At 41.8% G+C, this 22,763-nt stretch overlaps 3 protein-coding genes across 4 annotated transcripts; 1 reads left to right on the top strand and 2 right to left on the bottom strand.

Moving 5' to 3' along the window:
• Window positions 1–592: 592 nt before the first annotated feature.
• dnaaf2 (dynein axonemal assembly factor 2) lies at window positions 593–5,434 on the top strand. Its single transcript, XM_061696975.1, has 2 exons — window positions 593–2,810; window positions 4,220–5,434. The coding sequence occupies exons 1-2, from the start codon at window positions 675–677 to the stop codon at window positions 4,583–4,585; spliced, it is 2,502 nt and encodes an 833-aa protein (XP_061552959.1). The 5' UTR covers window positions 593–674; the 3' UTR covers window positions 4,586–5,434.
• Window positions 5,435–5,468: 34 nt separating this feature from the next.
• On the bottom strand, window positions 5,469–12,163 carry lrr1 (leucine rich repeat protein 1). 2 transcript variants are annotated; one of them, XM_061696976.1, is made up of 5 exons: window positions 11,629–12,163; window positions 9,936–10,034; window positions 8,402–8,654; window positions 6,856–7,330; window positions 5,469–6,074 (listed from the first exon to the last, which is right to left on the bottom strand). In XM_061696976.1, exons 1-5 carry the CDS (start codon window positions 11,809–11,811, stop codon window positions 5,819–5,821), a joined length of 1,266 nt encoding a protein of 421 aa, XP_061552960.1. In that variant the 5' UTR covers window positions 11,812–12,163; the 3' UTR covers window positions 5,469–5,818. The 2 variants fall into 2 exon arrangements, with proteins under 2 accessions (XP_061552960.1, XP_061552961.1); XM_061696977.1 differs by having other exon boundaries at window positions 9,978–10,034.
• Window positions 12,164–14,121: 1,958 nt separating this feature from the next.
• On the bottom strand, window positions 14,122–22,637 carry si:dkey-13p1.4 (transmembrane protein 151B). Its single transcript, XM_061695950.1, has 2 exons — window positions 22,374–22,637; window positions 14,122–18,528 (listed from the first exon to the last, which is right to left on the bottom strand). Exons 1-2 carry the CDS (start codon window positions 22,482–22,484, stop codon window positions 16,933–16,935), a joined length of 1,707 nt encoding a protein of 568 aa, XP_061551934.1. The 5' UTR covers window positions 22,485–22,637; the 3' UTR covers window positions 14,122–16,932.
• Window positions 22,638–22,763: the final 126 nt, after the last annotated feature.

The following is a 22,763-nucleotide window of genomic DNA, read 5'->3' as shown; positions in this document are numbered from 1 at the left end:
ACTTAACGTGTCACGTCACACACAGCCGGAAATGTATGTCTTTAAAATATTATTCGTGCTACTTTGGGGAGGTAATAAATGAACATATGAGCACATATGTAGCATTTTTTATAAATATAAAAAAAAATTACTGCTCTTCTATTAATTTAATTTTCATTGTTTCTTCCTCGTATCAACGCTGTTTTTGTTGCTATGGTTACAGTAGTCCAGTAGTGACTACTTTAGCCAAGATAATCGAGTTTTAAAGAAACTATAGCCCTTTTGTGTTAGTTTCTGCTTCGTACGTAACGGCAAACACATGGAAATCCGACCGAAGACATATTGGGTGCGTTAAAGTCGGAAATATCTACGGTAAATTTCATTTTAAGCTAACTTTTAGCATTCGTCGTCATGTGCGTATTCTCTTTAGATCAATTAATATTTAACCAAAGCCTATAACATCACCATATTCGTGTCTATAATGGAGATGAGAATTTTTTTTTATTAAAAAAAAAACTAGAATTATTGCTATAATCGTTTTTGTGGGAACGAGGGGGATAATACTACCCAACTAATGCGAAACAGATATTTCTGTGTTCTCGTTGCAGGTGATTTGAGAGTGAAACGTATACTGTTGGGCTAATATCATCTTTAAATTTACCCCCCTTGGTTCCCTGTGATTGCTGTGTTTCATTATGGACATGGGAGAAAAGCTAAAGGAGCTCAACATGACAGGGGATGAAATGAAGAGATTGACAAAGGCGTTTAAAGATGAGAAATTCAGGGCGATGCTCAATGATTACGCCCGCGAGATAGCAGATCCAGAGAATAGGAGGCTCTACGAGGAGGAGATTGCTATTCTGGAGCAGCAGAGGGGAAACAACATTGAGTTCATCCACCCCAAGCCTTTCAGGGCCCTGAGGACCAGTGTGAACCACAAGCAGAAGTGCTACATCAACATCTGCGCCAATGACAAAGTTGGGAAGCCTGAGTGTAAGTGGGGGGTGTCCGAGGATGGTCGCAGAGGGCAGTGCTGGTCATTGCCTCACAATCTGCATCCAGGGAGGCAAGACACCGATCCAAAAGGGAACAAAATCATGATCTATGATGTTATTTTCCACCCTGACACCCTCCACATAGCAAACAAAAAGGCAGAATTCATGGAAATGGTGAGCAGCACGGCCATTCAGGGAATCCAGGATGCCTTTAAGGTGACGCTGGACAAAAACAACGTGAGGGAGATGAACACAAAGTACAAGGGCATGCCTCAGCCTTGTGTCATCCGTAAACCCATCCCTGGATATACAGCCAAGCCTCCTGAAGATCACCCACTCGCCTTCCCTTACCCAGATGAAAAAAAAAAAAAAATCAGCCCTGATCCCAGACCCAAGAGCTTCAAAATCAAGAACGAAAAAACCAAAATACCCACTGAGCCAAGCTATACTGTGAAATACCGATCATTCATTGACCTGCAGGACTTCAGATGCTCCAGAGACTCCGGAAAGAGCCCCAGGCCCAAAGAGATTGTCGTCACTATCGACGTACCGCTGCTGAAGTCAGTAGCAGATGCCAGCCTGGAAGTGAAGGAGAAAACTCTGCTGCTGGAGTCCGAGACACCCGCCTACAGGCTGGAGATGCTTCTGTCCTACCCAGTGGACGAGCAGAGAGGAGACGCCAAGTTCAGCAAGCAGAGGGGCCAACTGACAGTCACGCTACCCGTCCTTCCCTCCAATGAGGCGATGGAGCTCTGTTGGAGTAATGACGGGATGGAAGGTGGCACAGAGGAGCAGGAGATGGAAGCTGAAAAAAGTCAAGTGCTGGAAGAGGAGGTGATAAAAGGCCGGGATGGCGTTGAAGGTGAGCAGCCTGTGATGGGTGATCAGAAAGAAGATATTGGTGAGGAGAAGCAGTTGAACGAGAAGGGAACATATGAAGAACTAGAGGAGGAACAAGGAGTTGAGGAAAAGAGAAGAGAGGACATACAGGAAAATGGAGAACAGAATGTACTTTACATTAAAGAAAGTCTGGTCAACCTCAATGAAAATAAAAGCAAGAATCCAATGAGAAAAGAAGATGCACTACAGAGAATTGATTTAAATCAAGAAAACCCAGCAAGTCTTCATCTGCTCCAGATCACGCCTGTTCTCACCACTGAACCTTCTAGTGTTGTAGAAGATGCACATGTGAACTCGTATTCAGACTCAAGCCACCAAGTGAAGGACGCCGATACGCAAGAAGCAGCAAAGGCAGGAGAGAAGATGAAAAAAGATCAGGGTGAGGAACTTGAGATAGGTGATCAGGAAAAAATAGACATTAGTGAGGAAGAGCAGCTGACAGAGAAGGTAACATGCGAAGAACTTGTTGAGGAGGAACAAATCATTGAAGAAAAGAGGAGGGAGGTGGAGGAGGACATACAGGAAGCTGGAGAACATGATGTACTTCACATTCAAGAAAGTCAGGTCAAATTCAATGAAAATGAAAATATAGATCCTGTGAGGGAAAAGGAGCAGTTGACAGGGAAAAGAACATGCAAAGAACATGTGGCGGAAGAACAAGGAGTTGGAGAAAAGAGAGGGGAGGAGGATGACACACAGGAAACTGGAGAACGGGATGCACTGTGCATTCAAGAAAATAAAAGAAAGGATCAAGTGAGGGAAGAAGATGCACCACAGAGAATGGACTCCGATAAAGAAAACCCAGCATGTGTTGATCTGCTGCAAATTTCACCTGCGCGGGAAAATGCACATGTGGATGCATATTTAGACTCAAGCGCCCAAGTGAAGAACGTTCGTATGAAAGAAGCTGCGGAGACAGAAGAGAAGGATGTTAAGGTGAGTCTGACAATCATGCACCATTCATTCTTCCCATTTTTAAACGACAATCCAAAAAAAAAAAAAAAGGTAAAAGTGACTGATTATTTTAATACTTAATACAATAGTAAATGGGCTTCAGGTAACAGGACTGAATTCGGTTTTAAAGGTCCCATATTTTGGCTACTGAGAGTAGTTGTAATTACCTTTGTTATGAAAATTGATGACACCATGTCTCCACAACAGCACAACCAAAGTGGAACACAATCCATTCCGGGATACTGTTGGACTTCCAAGTTGTTGTGATTTAAAAACAAACAATATATAGATAGGACATTCATTTGTTCTCGTGTCAATGAAAGTGTCAAACTGACGCCATTGTATAACCTTTATTATCTGCAGTAGCATTTTATCATTCTTACTGTCATACAAGCATAAAGAGAAGTTAACTCTCGAGTTATGAAACTAAAATAAAAGTAAAATTATTCACCCTTTGAAGACCCCAGACAGATATATGGTAAGGGAACAGGAAGATGTCTACAATGCCATCCTTGTGGCATTTTTTTTTTTTACTTGGATTACCTGTAATAAATGCTATTGTAGGTCTGTAAAAAAAATACACACAGCTGTGGAGGCAATCCTTAACATGCTCAATGAGACAAAATTTTTATTTTATTTTGTTTAATAAGATTTACTGACATCTTGCAAGACTGTCCCAGTTTTGTTTGTCTTTTGAGGCATATTTGAATTGCAAATACAAATTTGACCACTTTTTCGGGGATTGGAGAGGTTTCACTGTACTAGATTGTAAAATATTTTAATTAATCAGGATTTATTTGTGGTCACTGACTGTGCAATGCAGTAGTCCCCTTACCTGACTTGGTGATGGTGTGACTGAACGTGAGTGAATGGTTGTCTGTCTTTAGACAGTATGTGGCCTGCGATTGACTGGTGACGAGTTCAGGGTATAGTATGCCTTTCACTCAAGTCAGCTGAGGTAGGCTACAACGCACCCGCAATCCTCAAAAGGATAAACGCTATAGAAAATGGATGGGTTTATTTGTGAAAGAATTATTCGTAATGATCTGTCCAGCTATTTTTCGATACCCTCGTTAGGGTCAGGGGTGAGCTGGAGCCCGTTTCAGCTGACTTTGAGCAAGAGTCTTCAATGAACCTAACAGGCATATTTTTGGAACGTGGAGGAAGCTTGAGTACCTGCAGAAAACCCACACAAACACGGGGTAAACACACAAACTCCACACAGGAGGGCCTGAACAGATTTGGACCCAGAACCTCTCATTGTGCTGCCTTATTAATAATTAGAAAAATGCATTTGTACAAATAAGTCCGCCTCTAACGAAAGCCTTACCTTTAATCTTCACCTTAAGAGAAAATACAGTAATTTGTTTGAATGTTTTTGTTTCTATTAGATGGAAATAGATACATTACAGGAGGATGAACTATCTGGTGAAGCTCCCCATACAGAAACAAGCTTGAAAAACATCAACGCAACAAGTGAGACACAAGAGGAAGCTTTTTACACAGAAGGAGATGACAAAGTGAGCCACATACCTGAGGAACGCACCCCTCTCTCAACTAAGGATGATGTGAGGATGGAGGAAGAGGAGCAGGACCTGCCAGAAAAGCGGAACATGCAAAAACCGGAACCAGACAAGAAGCCGCCGCCCGTTTTACTCAGGGAAATCGACGAAGATGGAAATGTGACCGTGTTCAGCGATCACGCCACATCAGCGGGATTCCTCTTCCAGAACTCCCTCATGTACGAACTTGACTGAGACTGTAGAGTTGTTTGTTTAATGAATACCTGTCTGACTGTCAATTCAACACAGAGTTGTACAGTTTTCCACTGTTGTATCGCAGTTCGTCATTCGCACTCCGGCTATATCGCAGATTTTTTAATAGTACTTATGAACATTCACCGTACAAACATTTTGGGCATGCAAACACTTCTGTGTTAGTTAGTAAACTTTTTTTTTTTTTTTAATATTTCTGCAAGTTTCAATTAAGAGTTGCGCACCCTCGGTGTCGTGCCGCGCCGCATTGTGCCGCCACATGCCAGTCAGTAGACAGGTCTACTGGAAGAGGTGAAGGTTCGTTAAAGAGCAAGAGGCAGAGAAGGTCCCAACCTATCCTTCATTAATATAGAATATGTTTTTGAGTATTGTTGTATGCTCTGTTTGTATGTATTGCTGCTCCATGTGTGTTAAAGTAGCAGTTGTTCAAAGGTATATGGTTGGATTGAATATTTTGGTGTTTTACTATAAAATGTTTCTCTTTTGTCTTACAGTGGATACAAAGTCTACACATCTCTGTTCAAATGCCAGGTTTCTGTGATTGAAAAAAAATTAGACCAAGATAAATAATTGCAAAACTTTTCCCACCTCCCATAGAAACGGGCTTCTGCCAAATAAATATAAGAAATATATATATAATTATTTATTGTTATAAATGTAACAAATATTTGAAGCATGCACACTTTGCACGTAAAAAAATATTTTTGTTGTTGTCCCTGTATCACAGATTATATCACCCAGATTATATCACCTGTCTGTAACGTATCCCCCACGATAAACGGGCTCACTCTAAAGGCTGAAATGACAGCTCAGATTGTGGAGGTGTGCCTAATGTGGCAAATAATTTTGAGGTCCCACAATAAACTTCCTAAACCAAATGGATACTTTTATTTACGTTTTTAACACATAAAAATAGTGGGTCGCAAGCACGATTAAAATCTCCCTTTAGTCTGCTCCTTGAGGCAATGAGGTCATGGCACATTAATTGCGTTATTCAATCATCCTGCTCAAATAGGTCAGTAGGGGGATGCAGGAGGAACATTTTTAAATCAGGAGCAGTAGTTATGCGCGCCTCTTTGTGCCATTTATTAAACGTGGGATGTGTACTTCTAGAAGTAAAAAGCTCAATACTGCCACTACAACAGTGTCCACCCATCTTAAAAATTGAGTTCTGAGAGCATCACAAACTACTTAAGAGTCACATCCACACTGTCCTCATCTGATTCCCCTCCGAAGGGAATTGTCCAAGAACTCGGAGTAGCAAGAAAGGGAGCAAAAGTGCTGCTGCACTGGAGCGTCTGTGCCTCCCATGTCATCCACGAGAACCACCGTGTGAGATACTTGGTGCAGGTTCATGCTCACGGCCGTCTTGATGTAGAAGTTGATGCAGAAGCGCCCGCAGTCACAAGTCTTGGCCAATTCCAGGTCTCGACACAAGTGCGCGGGGATGAGGTGAGGTCCGTATGGGATTCTGGTGAAAGAAAATCAAAGTTCATTAGGAAAAGAGGTAGGATATGGGAGAGATGGCAAAAGACATACACACGAGAGATCGATATCGTAAAAGTGAAAATATTGGGGTCAACATTTTGAATATTACAAACTCCAACACTTAACTTTGTTTGAATGCCTTTAAGCATATGTTTATTAAAAAGCTTTTTAGATTTGCAACATGTAAAAGTCGCCCCCTCCCTCCCATCTTAGACAATAGACGTCTGTTTCAAAATTCTAACAAAAAGTGCAGGGAGCTTCCAGGCTTAGCAGCATGTCTTATAAAGTTAAATGAAACTTAAATCAATAGCTCCCTACAATTTTCTACAGTAAATAAAAGTGTTCCAAAATTTCAATGTAACTGAAATGTTAATCATCCACTTTTTTTTAACATCAAACAAAAAAACAAGTGCAGGGAGTTCCAAAAGTGAGCAGCATCTCTTATAAAATTAACAATAAATTTAAATGAAAAACAAAAGTTTTAAATTGCTCACTTATCGGTCGGTATATACAGTAATGTTTTACAACAACACTCAACTACATTTATAGTTTCATATAAAGACATACAATACAGGAATACATTTGTTGCTATTATATTTCTGGAGATGATCGGGAAAAAGATTAAAATTGATTAAAAGATTAAAATTGGAAATCAGATTTTTGGGGGGGGGGGGGGGGGGGGGGGAAGAGATTTTATTTTAAAGCCATATCATCCAGCTCTAAAATTAGGACACAATTTAGGATTCAAACACAATCATTCAAACCTGAGGTTTGCTACGGCCCTGGAAGCCAGCTCTTGAAGAGAAACCGGGAATGTGAGCTGCATGGTGTGGTCCAGAGTGTTGGGCTGGACGAACGGGTTTCCGAACAAGTCCAGGTTCTCGAGTCTCAGCTTGCGGAAGTCGCCAGGCAACACGGCCAGCTGATTGTGCGCCGCTGACAGGAACCGCAACTTGGCGAGACGTCCCACGTGGAACGGCAGAGAGACGAGCTTATTGTCGTCCAGCTTGAGGTTCACCAGCTCCCGGAGCTGGCAGAATTGAGCTGGAAGCGACTGCAGTCGGTTCTGGCTGAGGTCCAGGAGCTGGAGGGTCCGCTGAAGCGTGGACAGACAGAGGGCCTCGCTAAAGGCTTCCAGGTGGTTGCTGTGGAGGACCAGCTCGGACAGACAGGCCAGATCGCCGATGGTGGCGGGGAGCTTCTTGATGTGGTTGTTGCTGAGGTCCAGTTTGCGAAGCGCTGCACAATAAAAATATATATATATTAGAAAATACTAATAAATGAACTCAGCTCAGAACAGCAAATAAAGTACTGAAACACTGAATGGTAGGACATGTGCTTTGAAAGGGTTCGCGAAGGTCAACTTAAGCGCACCTGTCGAGGTTATAATTGCATTTTAGGTTCATCCTGAAATTTCAACCCAAAGTCCAATATCCTGAGCTTTTTGTGAATCATGTATAATTTGAGGTAAGTATTCAATGTTTATTATTGTTGTAGTTTGCGGTGTCGGACTGCTAAGCCTCAAATGAGAGATGTTTCTAATATAGTGGTGCGTTAATATTCGAGTTTTAATTCCTTCCGTGACCATGCTTGTATCTAAAAACCACTTGTATCTCAAATCATCCTTCCCCCTTAAAATGAATGGAATTGCAATTAATCTGTTCCAACCAAACAAAAAATACCAACATTTTTTGCAGTAAATATAAAGTAATAACATAAATGGAATGTAAAGAATTAAACAGTTTGTGCATCATGATTTCATGCTTCAATGCCATTGACATTTAGCATTTTTTTGGTGTGCGCGCCTTGGCCACCAGGGGGCAGGACAATAGACATTCATAATGATTTCATAAGCTGCACTTAGTTGTTTTTCGCAAAGGATATTTGCCTGTGAGTATTGTTATAGTGTGTCTACATGTGTTGCTGCACCTTTTATCTTCAAATATCCTTGCTTAAAGGGTTATTACTGCAAAAATCAGCCCAGCAACAGCTCATATCTACCTACCTACCTACCTACCTACCCATCGATCCATAAATATATTTTCTTTTAAGAAATGAGAAGCAAATTATTAGGAACAGCTCTCCTTATGATGCTGTACAGTTAGTTCCACAAGACAACTATAACAAACGTATTATTAAAGTAACACTGCTCTGACAGTCTCAAGCAAAAACAACATTATTATCTTTGTAAAGGTATAATTTAGACCGTGCAGGTTTAAACAGTGAAGTGCCTATAACTGAACTGGGTGCCGGTCAACCCTTGACCACACCGATACTGTCAATGCAAAGTCATCTTTGACCATCAAGCACCTTTGAGTGACAGCATGCGCGTGTCGACGCGCGACAGTTTGCAGTAGGAGACCTGCAGCTGCTCCAGGGAGTAAGGGAAGCTGGACGTGAGCGGGTAGTCCTTCTTGGAGACGATGGTCAGCTTCTTCTTGGGCTGCTCCACGTCCCTGGCGCGAACGGGCGTGAGGGTGGAGAGCGGGAGGCTGCTGGCGTCACTCCCTCTGTCCGCCAGGCGAGCGGCTGAGAGGAAGTTCTTCAAACTGTTTGCGTCGGCCTGAGCAGGAAGTGACATAATCAGTTTGTTGGTACAGAGGATCGGTTGACATCGGCAGACGTGCTCTACAGTGGCTGTGGTTATTCAAAGCACTGGTTGGTTAAATAAACCAGTGGTCTCTCCAATAACACCACAAAAAGGTGCCAGTTAATACAGCGATTAATTTGCTAAGCTGAAACAGAAGTGCCCACCCAAAACAATGTGACCTTCTATGAAGACATTTTAATTTGTGAACAATTGCATGTCTTCTTTAAAGTTACGTTTTTTTTTTACATTTTTAGTTAACTTATTTTCACAACGGCGGCACGGTAAACGAGTGGTTAGAGCGTCAGCCTCACAGTTCTGAGGACCCGGGTTCAATCCCCGGCCCCGCCTGTGTGGAGTTTGCATGTTCTCCCCGTGTCTGCGTGGGTTTTCTCCGGGCACTCCGGTTTCCTCCCACATCCCAAAAACATGCATTAATTGGAGACTCTAAATTACCCGTAGGTGTGACTGTGAGTGCGACTGGTTGTTTGTTTGTATGTGCCCTGCGATTGGCTGGCAACCAGTTCAGGGAGAAGCGGCTCAGAAAATGAATGGATGGATATTTTCACAACTGTATGACAATTACAAATATTAAAAAGTGAAATGCGTGAGGCGCATCAGCAAAGCAATTGAGTGCATTTCGTCATTAAAGTTAAGAATTGTATTCTCTGTTTTGGTAACAGTGGTTAACTTTTTCTCACACTTATCACAGCACTATTGTCACGTTTAATATTTATATTATTGTCTACTAAATCTTAGCGTCAGCGCATGTGCGTTGTTCTATGGGTTCCATTAGTCATATGGGATGTGTATCACTTGAAATGTACATGGAAATAATCATGTGATAATCATAATGTGAAATAATAATGATACAGCCATTAAATTAGAATTGGGTACTTGGATCTGCAGTGTGAATCCAGTCTAGGTCATCGTTGGAGGTGTGTGATATGGTGTTGATGTTGGTTCATTGCAAGCCCTAATACTGCATGTTGACCCATCTAAACCCACTGTCGGACATTTGGAAAGCGAACGTCATTGTCAGTAGTGTTAAAAATGTAGGTGAAAGGTCAGCGCTGCCTCACAGCATTCAGGCTCAGCAACCGCTGGAAACAATGAGGCTGCCTTCGTGTCTGTCCATGGCCGTCAAAACAAACACGCGTTTTGTCTGGGCAACAAACGGGCAAGCGCATGCTTGCAACAGTGAATAAAATGACAAATGCCAACCGGTGGCTTTTGACAAATCATTGAAGCCTCTACCTTGCTCAGACAGATGTCGACAGCAGGTTCTTTTAATCTCACCGTGGCCTTGCCCTCCTCCACGAACCACGTGAAGAACTTCTCGATGTTGTCTTTGAGCTGCAAGACAAGACTGACTCAAGTTCAACAAGTGGAAAAAGCCATTTCACAACATGACAGGATATAATCATACGTCACACTCTCCTCAAGTTTAGACAGGAACGCAGCGCCTTTATTTTCACCCCCATTTGAGGAAATTTCGCAGTGTCACAATATTTAAAAAAATCAAATAAAATAAATACTTGAAGGCACCATCTGAGATAAGTACAGGGTGTCTTGCCAAAATAAATTCGATGAATAGGATTGTTATTGTGGTTAGTTTTAATGATGCATAATTCACATTCCCAATAAACTGAAATGAGCGGGTTTTAAACTATTTGAACAAATATCTCTTCTCAAGGACAGAACTGTTTGAATCTGTTACATCCACTTCGTACTCTACAGATAGTTTGAGGTCACACACCTCTCTGGACACACCCGCGGCTGCCATTTTGGTGGTCGACACATTGTCTTGTTCCAGTGTTTATTGAGCGTTTGAATAGATACATTTTATAGCCATCGTCAAAAAAATTGTGAATTACCGTGCAGTGTCCAGCTGCAACAATACAGCTGGGATGGATGAATGGATGAAGTCTCATTTCACTGTTTACCGCCGCCAATTTTGAACCAGGGAGAGAACACTTAACATTTGTCAAGGAAAAGACAGAGATTGCTTTTTTCACGAATTGGCGTTGTTGACCTCACTCCGATTAGATACCCACTTCATACATCTGTGTTTGTTCTGAATACTTCCGTTGAAGGTAAGCTTTAACGCTTTGCAACATTAGAAAATATGGTAGATAGTTCAGTACTATTGAGTAACACAGATTTATAAAATATATATCTTATGTTGGATATCGGTCGATTGTTGCCAAACATACATACACGCGTCAGAAATGTAGGCTTCTGCTGACTCCCACCATGCTTACCACAAGCTAACCTTGAGGCTTATTTTAGGAAAGGTCACTGCAGTTTTAGCTAATGCAAGCCAAGCAATCAACTCTTCCAGGTCATCAAGCTAATCATTCTCTGTTTTATTTCCGCTTGTCTTCGCACACGCGGTAAGTGATGTTTGAATTGGGATCGGAGTTGTTTATGACAGCCACTTTGCCATCATGCTGTGTCTTTGGCACTGCCTCCAAAGTTTCTCTATAATGTACTGTCAATTATTTAGCCCTCATCTTATCACGAGTAAGGAAGTTGGAAATAAATATAGCATAGCTGATATGAATTGATTAGGGTTATCCATAAAAAAAGAACTCACAAATGCAAACTAGTCTTTGTTTTGAATTAAGCCTGGCTAACGGATATTTGAATAACGCTGAGTTATGTGACCAAACAAACAGTGATCCCATGATCGGAAATGTGCACCGCGAAACAAAGATGTGCTGTGGGAAATGATACAATTTCACTTAATTTGTCTGGATATTATTTATTTACCACAAATAATGTATCATTGTTCACTACTGTATCTATGCCAGCTACATATAGTGACAGGCAAAACAATGAAATGGTCTTCCACTAGAGGGAAGACTACATAATTACCCTCTGTACCCAAACAAAAAAATAAATACAGTAAATAAAGCAAGTGAGTAACAAAAGAGCCTCATCCTACCTTATACTTGGAGCCTGTTCTGTCCTTGGCCGTGCAGATCATCAAATAGACGCTACAGCGTTGACTGGTCTTGTCCAAGTGCTTCCCGATGCACAGCACCGCCCTCGACCCCTTGCCGCGACTTTTCATGCCGAAGGTGGGGAGCATACGGTTCACCACCTCCACATCGCACTGGAGCTTCATCCTGATCCGCGACTCCGGGCTAGACAGTGTCGTGAGGGCCACACAGCCCACGCCGAGGCCGGCCTAGCCAGCGCCGAGCCGGCGAGCTAACGAGGGACGGGACGATGCACACCACCGGTGGGAAACTTGGCTGAAAACAACCCGCCGCAGCAACTCACGTCCCGAATGTTGCGCTTCAGCGAAAAACGGACAAAAAGTCGCATTTCCACAACCGTCCAACACACGGCATTCTTCGGACTTATGGGTGGAAGTGTAGAAAACCTTCTTCGTGTGGTTAGTAATAGTCGGTTATGAGTAGTTTAATGTGGGTGACAGCACTGCGGGTTGATTAGCTCCTCGTTTAGCGTGAAACCGCGCGTGGGAAGTGACGTTCGTAGTGCACTTTCACAATAAACCTATGCGATTTCAACACAAGCTCTTTCAAAATAACGCTGCGGGAGGGAAGTGAAGCCGGAAATGGGAGTTTTTGAAAAATATATTTTAAAAAAAAATATTTTTTTTTTTTACTCGCGAGCGCTAACTTTATAGATACGAACAAATGTATGGAGATGTATGGGTGACTCAACTCACTTCACACAACAAGGAGGAGTTTACAGATATTCTTCTTCTTCTTAAAAAAAAAAAGAGGCTTCCAGCTGTTTATTGGCACTCTTAGTTGAAGGTTACTGTCAAACTAAATATAAAACACGAACACTCAGTTGTCAACTTCTGGAAAGTAACTTTATCATACCCTATATTACCTTATTTATTTATTTATTTATATATTTTTACATTATTTTCAGTGATTACTACTTTACTCCCAGCATCACACCGCTGATTGTTGGTATGTTCTCACCGTGCTTGCGTGGGTTTTCTCTGGTTGTTCCAGCTTCCTCCCACATTCCAAAAACATGCATGTTAGGTTATTTGAAGACGCGAAATCAGTGGTGTCAAACATACGGCCCACGGGTAAAAAAAAGCCTGCTTAGGGGTACAATCCGGCCCGCAGAATGAATTTGAAAGTGAAAAAAGACAAGACATTGTGGTGTTGAGGACTAAAGATAATTTTTAGAGTTATTATGCATCTGTAAAAAAAATAGAGTGGTAATAATTCCTAGGCCATCATAAATTGATTCAGTTTTGAAGTGAAATACTATATTTTTAAGTTTCAAATACATGACTACTTATGACTTAAAGTTTTGTGCCTTGAAATGCAATCACTGTGATCCGTTATTATGCACACATTTTAGATGAAAAAGTGAAGCAAAAAAAGAAAATTTGAGGTTGTTTTGTAAAATGATAAAAAAAAAAAATTAAAATAGAAAAAATATTTTCCTAATGTATTTTATTTGTTTTGCATTCAAACAAAGGGAAAAGGTTATTGTTATTTATTATTATATCAAGTATGGTTAGATTTTGGCGGCACGGTGGACGACTGGTTAGAGCGTCTGCCTCACAGTTCTGAGGCCCCGCCTGTGTGGAGTTTGCATGTTCTCCCCGTGCCTGCGTGGGTTTTCTTTGGGCACTCCGGTTTCCTCCCACATCCCAAAAACATGCATGCTAGGTTAATTGACAACTCTAAATTGTCCGTAGGTGTGAATGTGAGTGCGAATGGTTGTTTGTTTGTATGTGCCCTGCAATTGGCTGGCAACCAGTTCAGGGTGTACCCCGCCTCCTGCCCGATGATAGCTGGGATAGGCTCCAGCATGCCCGCGACCCTAGTGAGGAGAAGCGGCTCAGAAAATGGATGGTAAGATTTTAGTGGTCCTGACATCAAAATAGGCTTTACGTGGCTCCTGAACTGCAATGAGTTTGACCCCCATGGCTCTAAATTGTCCATAAATGTGAATGGTTGTTTGTCTTTATTTGCCCTACAATTTGGCTAGTGACCAGTCTCGGGTGTACCTTACCAAAAAGTCAGCTGGAATAAATTCCAGTTCATCCGAGCCTCTCATGGACTATATTACTCCATATATATTTAGGGGTGATGGCTATTTACTTTAGAAAAAGTCCAGTATATTAATCCTCTTCAAGATTTTTGTCATAGACTCTGCGTGTGTGTGTGTGTATGTTTGTCGCCATGGTTTCTTGACATTTTAATGAACTAGTTTCAGACAAAAACAGACATTGATAAGTAACAGGAAAATTGACACATTTTTATTAAAATAGCAGCTTCCTTTATTGTTTACAACTCATCATTCACTTAATGTTCCCCTCCCAGGATGTCTCTAATCTCTCTTCAATAGTGCAAGTATTTGAAAGGGGAAAAAAAAAACAGCCCCCTTTTTCCTTATGAAAGCAAGACCTTTGCAAACATCATGCAACTCGTTGTTTTCTTGTTTAACGCAAATGAATAGCCCAGTTAGTCCCCACACATACATAGATTTAGGTCACATACAGCATGACATCTGGTTAAAAATGTTGTCACAGACAAATAAATAAATGAAGGTGATTAGGTGGTGCAGTTTTTCAGTGCTGGGTAGATTATTGTACAAAAGTCTTTGTCCACTATTGGCTTGGTTGTTTCATTTGACGTAGGACAAGGGTAAATAGCCGGACAGATGAAATGAGTTCATTAAAAAATGCAACATTTATCATCATAAAACTTACATGGCATAGTACATGAGCAAATGTTGATAACTGTATCTGGCATCTGTTTAAGTCAAAATGACTTTAATTAAATGGTCAACATTTCATCATCGTTCTCCATGAACCAGAAAGTAGTCTACTATTGGTACATCGCAGTAAATTAGAACATTGTTCTCAAATGTTGTCACTGTTGGTACCAACATTTTTTTTATGACCCACTTTTACAGAAGTTAGGAGCATTAAAGAACATTTATTGTTAAAAAAAATAGCTTTTGAAAACATGAATATCATATTAATAAACATAGCTACTCATGCTTAAATATTTAAAGTGCCTTTCAGAGCACCTTATTAAGAAACAGCGGATGACCATAACTACATATACAAACATTTATATTTGGCACTGATCTCTTCTTTTAGGAAAGGGAAACATCAATAGTTTGTCTTCTTTTTAGGAAATGAAGGCTGCAGACCAAAGCAACTGTAACAGTTTTATCAGTCTGAATTATTATGCCATAAAAGTTTTACTACCTGTCCACAACCCAACAAAAAGGGCTTTCGCAACCTTCTTTTGGGTCCCGACCCACCAGCTGAGAATCAGTGAATTAGAATATCGTGGAAGTTTAAATTATTTCAGTGGTTCAGCTCAAAAACTGAAACATATACAGTACAGTGTGAGTGAAATAATTGTTTTTTTTATTTTGATGATTAAAGCTTACTGTTAATAAAAACCTCACATTCACCCTCATGAGAAATTGTAATTTTACAGACGAAAAACAATCCAAATAATTTCAATTTACGTAGAAGAATCAGGAATCAGGAATTGGCCTTGTGAAAAATGGTCTTGTTTGTTTGATAAAGCTGTACAAGATATCAGTTTCATTTTTCAAACTAAACTAATGAAACAAATTAACTTTCACACTGTATTCAATTTTATTGAGATGCACCTGTATTCTTGTTCAGGCTTGGTGGAGGTCTTGATTCTACATTGTAGTTAATCATGGTCACTATAACAGTGCTAAAACAGCAACTCTAATGGTGGCCTGCATGGACTATTAGATGTATTGTGTAATGTATGAATATGTATTTAAACCAGAGGTGGGCAAACGTTTGTGCTCAAGGGCCACATTTGACTTTTAAATCAAACAGAAGGCCTAGGTCATTCCTACATGAGGTTAAGATAAGTGTTATGTGTATGTAAAATAGTTCATTTTAAATCATTTAAAAATATATAGCTACAGTACAGTGTACATTATCCAATTATTTAATTATATATATAAATAATAATAAAAAGGAATAAATACATTTAAATTATCCGACTTTAGGTAAAAAAAAACAGTAAATTAATGTAAATATGAGAAGACTCTTGAATATGTAAATGCTCAGTGGGGGAATTAAAGAATGGAGCTGGTTGTATGTGGCCCCTGGGCCATACTTCTTCGCCCACCCATGATCTAAACACTAAATATTCATATCCACGTTTGACTTGTTTATGTCCAGTGACCAAACCCTGAAGTTTTTGGTAAGAAAATACTTTTATATTTCCAATCTACAGTGGTATTTGGGTCATTCCAGAATTGGAGGAAATTTCTGTCCTCTTCATGAAGTTGAAAATAATGCATGCACAAAATCCAGAAACATGAACTGTTGTGTCAATTCTAATTATTCCGGAACAAAATGTAAATGTAGCTGTAGTAAAAGTGATTCCTAAATATTATTTAAAATACCAAATACACCCCTTAAAGTGGCCCTTTTTCTCTTGTCCCTCCCACTTGCTGACCAGCTCACATAAAACATAACGGATAAAAAAGTTTGAAATCCGATTTTTTTGGTATGATTTTGTTGATATGTCTTCCTTAATAGTAGAAATTATGTTCTAAAGTTGTGTCTCTTAACATACACACAAGCCTGTAACTAAAATATTTTTGGCCATCTATAGGGGAAGAGAAAAAAAGTGAACTACATGACTCATCAGAAATGAGATTATCAAGTCAATTGCTCTGACCATGGGGAGACGTAAAGTAAGTCCTCTCTTCTAATTGATTTTTTTTTCAATGTTCTCAGTTGTAATGTAGTATTTCACTCAAACCAATGGAACCATTGTACTCATTTGATCAATTATCATTAAAGTTTGCTCTTGACCAGTTAGCATAGCAGCTAACACAGCTAGCATGTACTTTTGAGCAAAAACTAACATTAGCATTGATTTTCAACCCTGTTACTTGCAACCCTGTTCGCTGCAGTTAGAGTAATACTAAACTAAAATTTGTAACGCATATACATTTTACTTGATTTAGTTGTATAGGATTTATTCAAGAATATTTTTGCGTGTTAGTTTCAGGTGCCTGAGTAACATGTAACAGGGTTGCACCAGACAGCCCATGACAAATAAAATTCCTCATAAAAAGTGTACCATTGATGGTTCAACTGGATGAATCAAAGTAAATGGTCAATTTAAACAAATGCTGCCTAAATTGTCCTCCAATTTTGGAATGACCCATTTATTGAAAGCACATTTTTCTCTATTTCCGTATTCATATAAATCAAGCCTCGACATCACAGGGCTGTCTCCACACACGATGAGCCCCTTCGTATGTAGCAATGCTGCTGCCCCCCTCTGCCATCCTCGCTCCCGCATCCGTCAGGTCCGTGCACTATCAGCACAGGAAAGAACCTGGCGTCGCTGTAATTGGGCGGACTGTTGCTGAGGGTCAGCTGGCTGGAGTCCGAACGCCCTCCCTGCTCGTCCATGCAGCAGGGATCGGTCACGTTGCTGCTGCGGCTCCTCCACAGAGCCACCGTGCGACGTGACCCGTACATGCGGCACAGGGAGAAGCGGGAAGTGGCCGAGGATAGACGGGATCGGAAGCGCGCTCCTTGGAAGGAGAAGAGAGAAGAGCAGCTGGAACTGGTGACGGTCCTCCTCCTCATCCTCCTGCGCCCACCTTCCCGCCCCGACTGACACTGAAGGGCCCCGTAGCTCTGAGTGGTGGGGCTGCTGTCCAGGAGGTGGCAGTTTGAGGATGCGGTGCATTCGATGTCGTGCAAGGAGTTGGAGTCGCCCGTGCTCATGTTGATCAGCATGGCTTCGGAGTAGCTGGGAATCACCTGGCGGTTACAGCGGATGTGCCACTCCAACTCTGTGCTGTCCAGCGTGTCAACTCTGGGAATAGCACAACTAACAGTCCGATCTTCATCCAGAGGGGAGTCGCTAGTACAAGTGTAGTCTACCCCAAACAGCTTCTCAATGCGATAGTGCACATATGCAGTGCGGTACTCTATGAGCACCCTCAGGGGCCAGGAGAGCATGAAGAGAGCAGCCAGCCAGAAGGCCACCTGGGAGGTGTACCAGGGCATTTTATCCGGGTGCACGTAGGCGATCAGGTTATCCCTGAAGTCCACATTTTTCAGCTGCATCCCCTCCCTGGCCTCCATGTAATCATCCAAACCTTCGATTTCCGAGAAGAACCTGGCCCGCTGGTTGAGGTAATCGTTCTCTGGGCCGGCCTCGGTGAAACTGAAACATTTGGTGAACTGCAGGCGAGTTGCCGGATGTTCCTCCAACCCTCTGAGGTCACGTGACACGTCCTTCATCCCGCAGCGGCTGTAGTCGAGCTCGCCCTCGGCCACGTGCGTGTTGACCCTCTCGTTGTACACCTGTGTGGTGGTGTAGGCGTCCCCGTTGCGGTAGCGGGTGACTTGGCGCGTCCGCCGCACAAAGTGGTAGCTGATGGCCTTCCACCATACGCAGGGCTGAGCCTGCCGCATGCACGCCACGCGTTCGTACACGCTGTCCACTTCCGCTTTGCACTGGAGCTCGCTGCGGGCCCGGCAATGCCAGCACTCAACCATATACAACACGTAGAGCATGAGGAGGAAAGCCAAGGGGATGTATATGTAGCCGTCCGAGCAAGGGCTGTCGTGGTAGATCATGGAGTAACCTCCGGAATGTGGCCCCCTCTGCGGGGATGAGCCGAAGGAGGCCGTGAAGGTGGAGGTGAGGGCCGAGTTGAAGCTGATCTTGGTGACGCGGCTCAGTTGGCACCAGCTGACTGCGCCCAGGCAGCTGTACATGAGCAGGGAGAGCAGCAGGCAGCGCCAGTGAGATTCACGGCACAGGCAGGCACCCAAAGACTGCTTGACTGGACGCTGCTGCGGGTAGAAGTATAGAAGCACGGTGAGGAATGGGCCACTTAGAACAATGAGCCTCTTAAAACATGGCAGTGATATCATGACTTGTAGCCCGAATGCTAATGAATGAGCATGCAGTGTAAATTGTGAAGCTTTCCCACAGCTAAGCAGACAGTAAATCAAAGGGAAGAAAGCTCAGGGGATTTCAGTTAAAGCACGTAGCATCCCTGTGAGGCCTTCAATGCAGCCTAAGGACAAACTAGCTTCTTCAGATGTTTTCATCTCTGAACTTATTAACGTAAGAGTGGTACCTGAACTCACGAGTTTAATTCATTCCGTGACCAAGCTTGTAACTTTATGTGCTTGTATATCAAATCATATTTACCTCTTTAATTGATTTGAAATGCAATTAAACTGTTACAGCCACCAAAAAAAAACCACACTTTTTTTTGTTTCATGTTTTTTTAAAGCACTTTATTGTATAAAAACAAAATAGAAAAGTATGTATGGAAAGAAACTGGTTTTATAAAGTGTAATTACTAGAATTTAGGTGTATTTTAGCGTCTCTTGACTTCCCTTCGCTTCTTAGGTGAGAATTTGTAAGTGCACAGATGGGATATAACCCATCAATGCGATATTGATGTCAATGCAATACACCGATGGGTAACATATGTATATTTGAGTTAAAGTGCATTATTGTTGGCCTTTAAGGGGCGCGGCCGAGTTAGTGACATCAGGAGCTGAAGTCGGGTTGGCCCAAAGCGGCCGTTTAGTCTGCATGTGAGCATCTAGGCGTGTGTTTTGCCCAAGTGCAGCTCCTTGCAAGTGTTTTCATTTTGCATTTGTACTTGACTGTTTGTTCCATTCAATAAACATCCATCCATTTTCAACACCGCTTATCCTGGTTAGGGTCGCGGGACGCTGGAGCCTATCCCAGCTAACTTCGGGTGAAAGGCGAAAGGCACACCCCGAACTGGTCGCCAGTCAGTCGCAGGGCACATATAGACACAGACAACCATTCGCACTCACATTCACACCGTCATTGAGTGGGAACTGAACCCACGCTGCCCGCACCAAAGTCAGGCGAGTGTACCGCTACACCATCAGTGACAATTCAATAAACAGCTGGAAGTTAATAGACTGTGGTTCTCCTTTTTTTTTTCTTCACTCTTAGCTGAAGCGCACGCTCAACCTAATTTTAGCCCGCAACACAAAACAAAAAATCGAGCATGCGATGGCTCGTAACTCAAAGCTGGGGCACTTGTAAGTCAAGGTGACATTGTATTTAAATTAGTGGTTCCCAACAAACTGTTGTTTCCTCATTTCAGTTAACATCGATTTCCTGAACTTACTGAAAGTTTTCCACATATTGTACTGTGCAAACCACCTTTCAATAATACTATTATTACATATAACAAGAATGTCAATAGTGCCTGTGCACTACTACTACAAGTGTGTCTACTCCTACATCGGTTTGTTAGTGTGCAGGCTTCTTCCTTTTAACCGAAGGGTGACAGGATGTGTCATCTGGGGTGTGGATGGTTCCATTGATGCCACACTGACTAAAAAGATAAAAACAATTTCCTGTATCTGGATCTCTTTTCAGATTGTCACCAAAACTGGATATGTTCTTCCTTGGTCTTTGCACCACAGCTCTACAAAATGTTATCCATCTCTTTATCCACCTCACAAGCAAGGGAAGAACATGCATGCAGAGAAGGCTGGAGCTGAGATTGAACTATGTGGCAGACATGCAAACCACTATTTCACCGTGCTAAAGATTTTTATTTTTATTTTTTTCCATATCTGTCTTACTACATACAGTATTCACTATTTTACTATCAAAATGACTGCTGTTTTGCACAGTACTGTGCATTCATCACTAAATGCTACACACCATATCATACGGAGTATTTATTTACCTTGAGTCAGAGAAGAAGAAAGAAAAACTGATCACATTTGCAATACCAACCAGAAGTCAAATTGTTGCAATCAGCAAGGACAATTTCCTAAAGCTAAAACACTAATACATTCACCCCGAATGCATTCCAATCAATTAAATCTGGTATCTTCTAGCTGGAACATTTGGAGGTCCACAAATTACAAAAGACAATGTTCCCATATTGTTAGTCACTTGTTATTCCTCTTCAGGAGATCCTGTTTTGTCATCTTGTGTTTAATGGAGTGAAAGGATTCGTTGCTGACAACAAGCCATCCATTACCGCACAGACTCGGGCGAAGAGATGTCATTGCGCTGCTTCAACCGCACTTGATTTATGGGGGGAAGGGGGAGAAGTATAATTTTACTCTGATACATTTCCCCTAACCATCTGCGTTACTGCAAAGTAAAATCACAAGAAATTGCTTATTTGTTGATCAAATGCCTGAACTGCGAAGCACAAAGCAGAAAAATATTCCTGCCTGTCCAAAGCGAGGCACTCAATTTACCCGCATGGGGTACTGACTAGATGAAAGCACCAGTTGCTGACTCTGCTGCCCATTTCCAGCAACATATAACGACCAAAACGACTGCAATGGTGAACTAAGAAAAATATCAAATCAAATGAAAATAAATCAAAGAAAGCTCAAGTTCCCCAAAACCTAAGATAATACTTTTACTTCCAGTGCTTAAAGTAAGCTACTGCAAATATATGCAAATTACTTTTGATACTCAAGTATGGCAAAACCGAGACATGTCAAGACTTTTACTCATGCAATATTCAATAAGTTGACTTTTACTTCTACCAAAGTTATTTTATTTTAAAATACTAGTACTTTTCGACAAATATTGCTTTCAAGGACTTCATACAAGACTGATCACAAGGCACATACTGTGAAATCCAGTCCCACACTCGCGTGTACATCATCACTGGGTGGAAACTGAAGCACCTCAGAAACAGTAGTTCAAACATGATTTTTGTTGTTGTTGGTGCTGTGCCTAAATCGCTTGCGTGTCTTGTATACATTTAGAGATGGACTGTGAATCATCTTCCAAGACACATTTGTTCATTTTATCAGAATGCTGCACATAAAGACGTTTAACAATGAATGTTAAGTATCTTGTCATGGCTGACTGATTACAATAATTGGAATATGAATACGATTTACTGTCAGTTTGTGTGCATTACATGGGGAATTTGCCTTGGGAACAGTACAAAAAGTTAAACAAAGAAAGAAAAGTGTAATGATTAAACACTTCGAGGCAATAATCACGGTCAGAGAATAATGCGTATACAAACACAATTACTAATGGGCAATAAACAATAACTATATGTACCGGTACATACAATGTCCAATGTACAGATTACTTATAATGACATAGGTTGAATTGTGCAAAAATTGTTCCAACTACACAGAATTTCAACTTAAACTCTGTTGAATTCAACTCTCTTCACGACACAATGAAGTATTTCAATGAAGTATTTCATTGTGTGATTTATTTTCTTAAATTATACAAGACTGGCGATGGCGAAGATGTTGACAGGAAGATTTGTTTTGCAGTGACTCACACAAGAAAGAAAAGATGCTCAAAGATGATTTGAGGATTTGTTTATGATCACAGGCTACTCGTCTTTTAGATGAGAATACACACCGAAGTTCCAACATTCTGCCTTTTGGAGATGTAGCAATGCTCTGTGATGTGCTGTTTCTAGTGGCTGCAGACGTTTTTGTTTAAATGAGAGAACCAAACTATTATAAACAGCTGTCGGTGGGTGCAGTTGCACACCGCTGCAAACTACAACCACTAAAGGTAGTGTCAATGAGAACTGAACATTAATATCATTGCAAATGCAAAATTTGCGATAGGGCTCTTGGCTTTGGCTCTCGTGAGACGGTGCAGGTGAAGGCGTGAGTGCGTGCCATACCTCATCCACATCGCTCGCGGCTGGAAAGTCCGCCTCCTGCTCCTCTTCCTCAGCATCATTGAGAGCGTTGGCCTCGGTGTCTTCCGCAGAGTCCAGGTCGGAGGAGAGCATCCTGGACTTCTTGCATTTCAGGCGGCAAGAGCACGATCACTCACTTTTGTCGTCTTGTCCTCTCAAGCGTGCGTGTGTAGTAGTAGTATCCGCCTCCGCTCGCTTCCCCTTCGGAACAACTCTGCTGCTGCTGCTGGTGGTGGTCGTGGTGCCGGCGGGCTGCAGATGCACTGTGTGGCGGGGATCCCGCGGTGGTCCCGACGGAAAGGGGCGGGGTGGAGGGATTTCACCGCAACAGAGACAGCAAAGGTTGACCATCGTGCAGTCAACGGTGCCAAA

Source organism: Phycodurus eques, chromosome 14 (genome assembly GCF_024500275.1).
Source record: "Phycodurus eques isolate BA_2022a chromosome 14, UOR_Pequ_1.1, whole genome shotgun sequence".
NCBI classification, from domain to species: domain Eukaryota; kingdom Metazoa; phylum Chordata; class Actinopteri; order Syngnathiformes; family Syngnathidae; genus Phycodurus; species Phycodurus eques.
This window is presented reverse-complemented; position numbering and strand designations above follow the sequence as displayed.

What these genes read in the sequence shown, in the direction of transcription:
- dnaaf2 (XM_061696975.1), top strand. Translation starts at nt 675, where the DNA reads ATGGACATGGGAGAAAAGCTAAAGGAGCTCAACATGACAGGGGATGAA. An exon ending in CAGAAGAGAAGGATGTTAAG is followed by an intron (nt 2,811 to 4,219) that starts GTGAGTCTGACA and finishes TGTTTCTATTAG; the next exon opens with ATGGAAATAGATACATTACA.
- lrr1 (XM_061696976.1), bottom strand. Translation starts at nt 11,811, where the DNA reads ATGAAGCTCCAGTGCGATGTGGAGGTGGTGAACCGTATGCTCCCCACC. An exon ending in GCGCATGCTGTCACTCAAAG is followed by an intron (nt 7,331 to 8,401) that starts GTGCTTGATGGT and finishes TTTATTGTGCAG; the next exon opens with CGCTTCGCAAACTGGACCTC. An exon ending in AGGGCCGTAGCAAACCTCAG is followed by an intron (nt 6,075 to 6,855) that starts GTTTGAATGATT and finishes TTCTTTCACCAG; the next exon opens with AATCCCATACGGACCTCACC.
- si:dkey-13p1.4 (XM_061695950.1), bottom strand. Translation starts at nt 22,484, where the DNA reads ATGCTCTCCTCCGACCTGGACTCTGCGGAAGACACCGAGGCCAACGCT. An exon ending in CCGCGAGCGATGTGGATGAG is followed by an intron (nt 18,529 to 22,373) that starts GTATGGCACGCA and finishes TTCTACCCGCAG; the next exon opens with CAGCGTCCAGTCAAGCAGTC.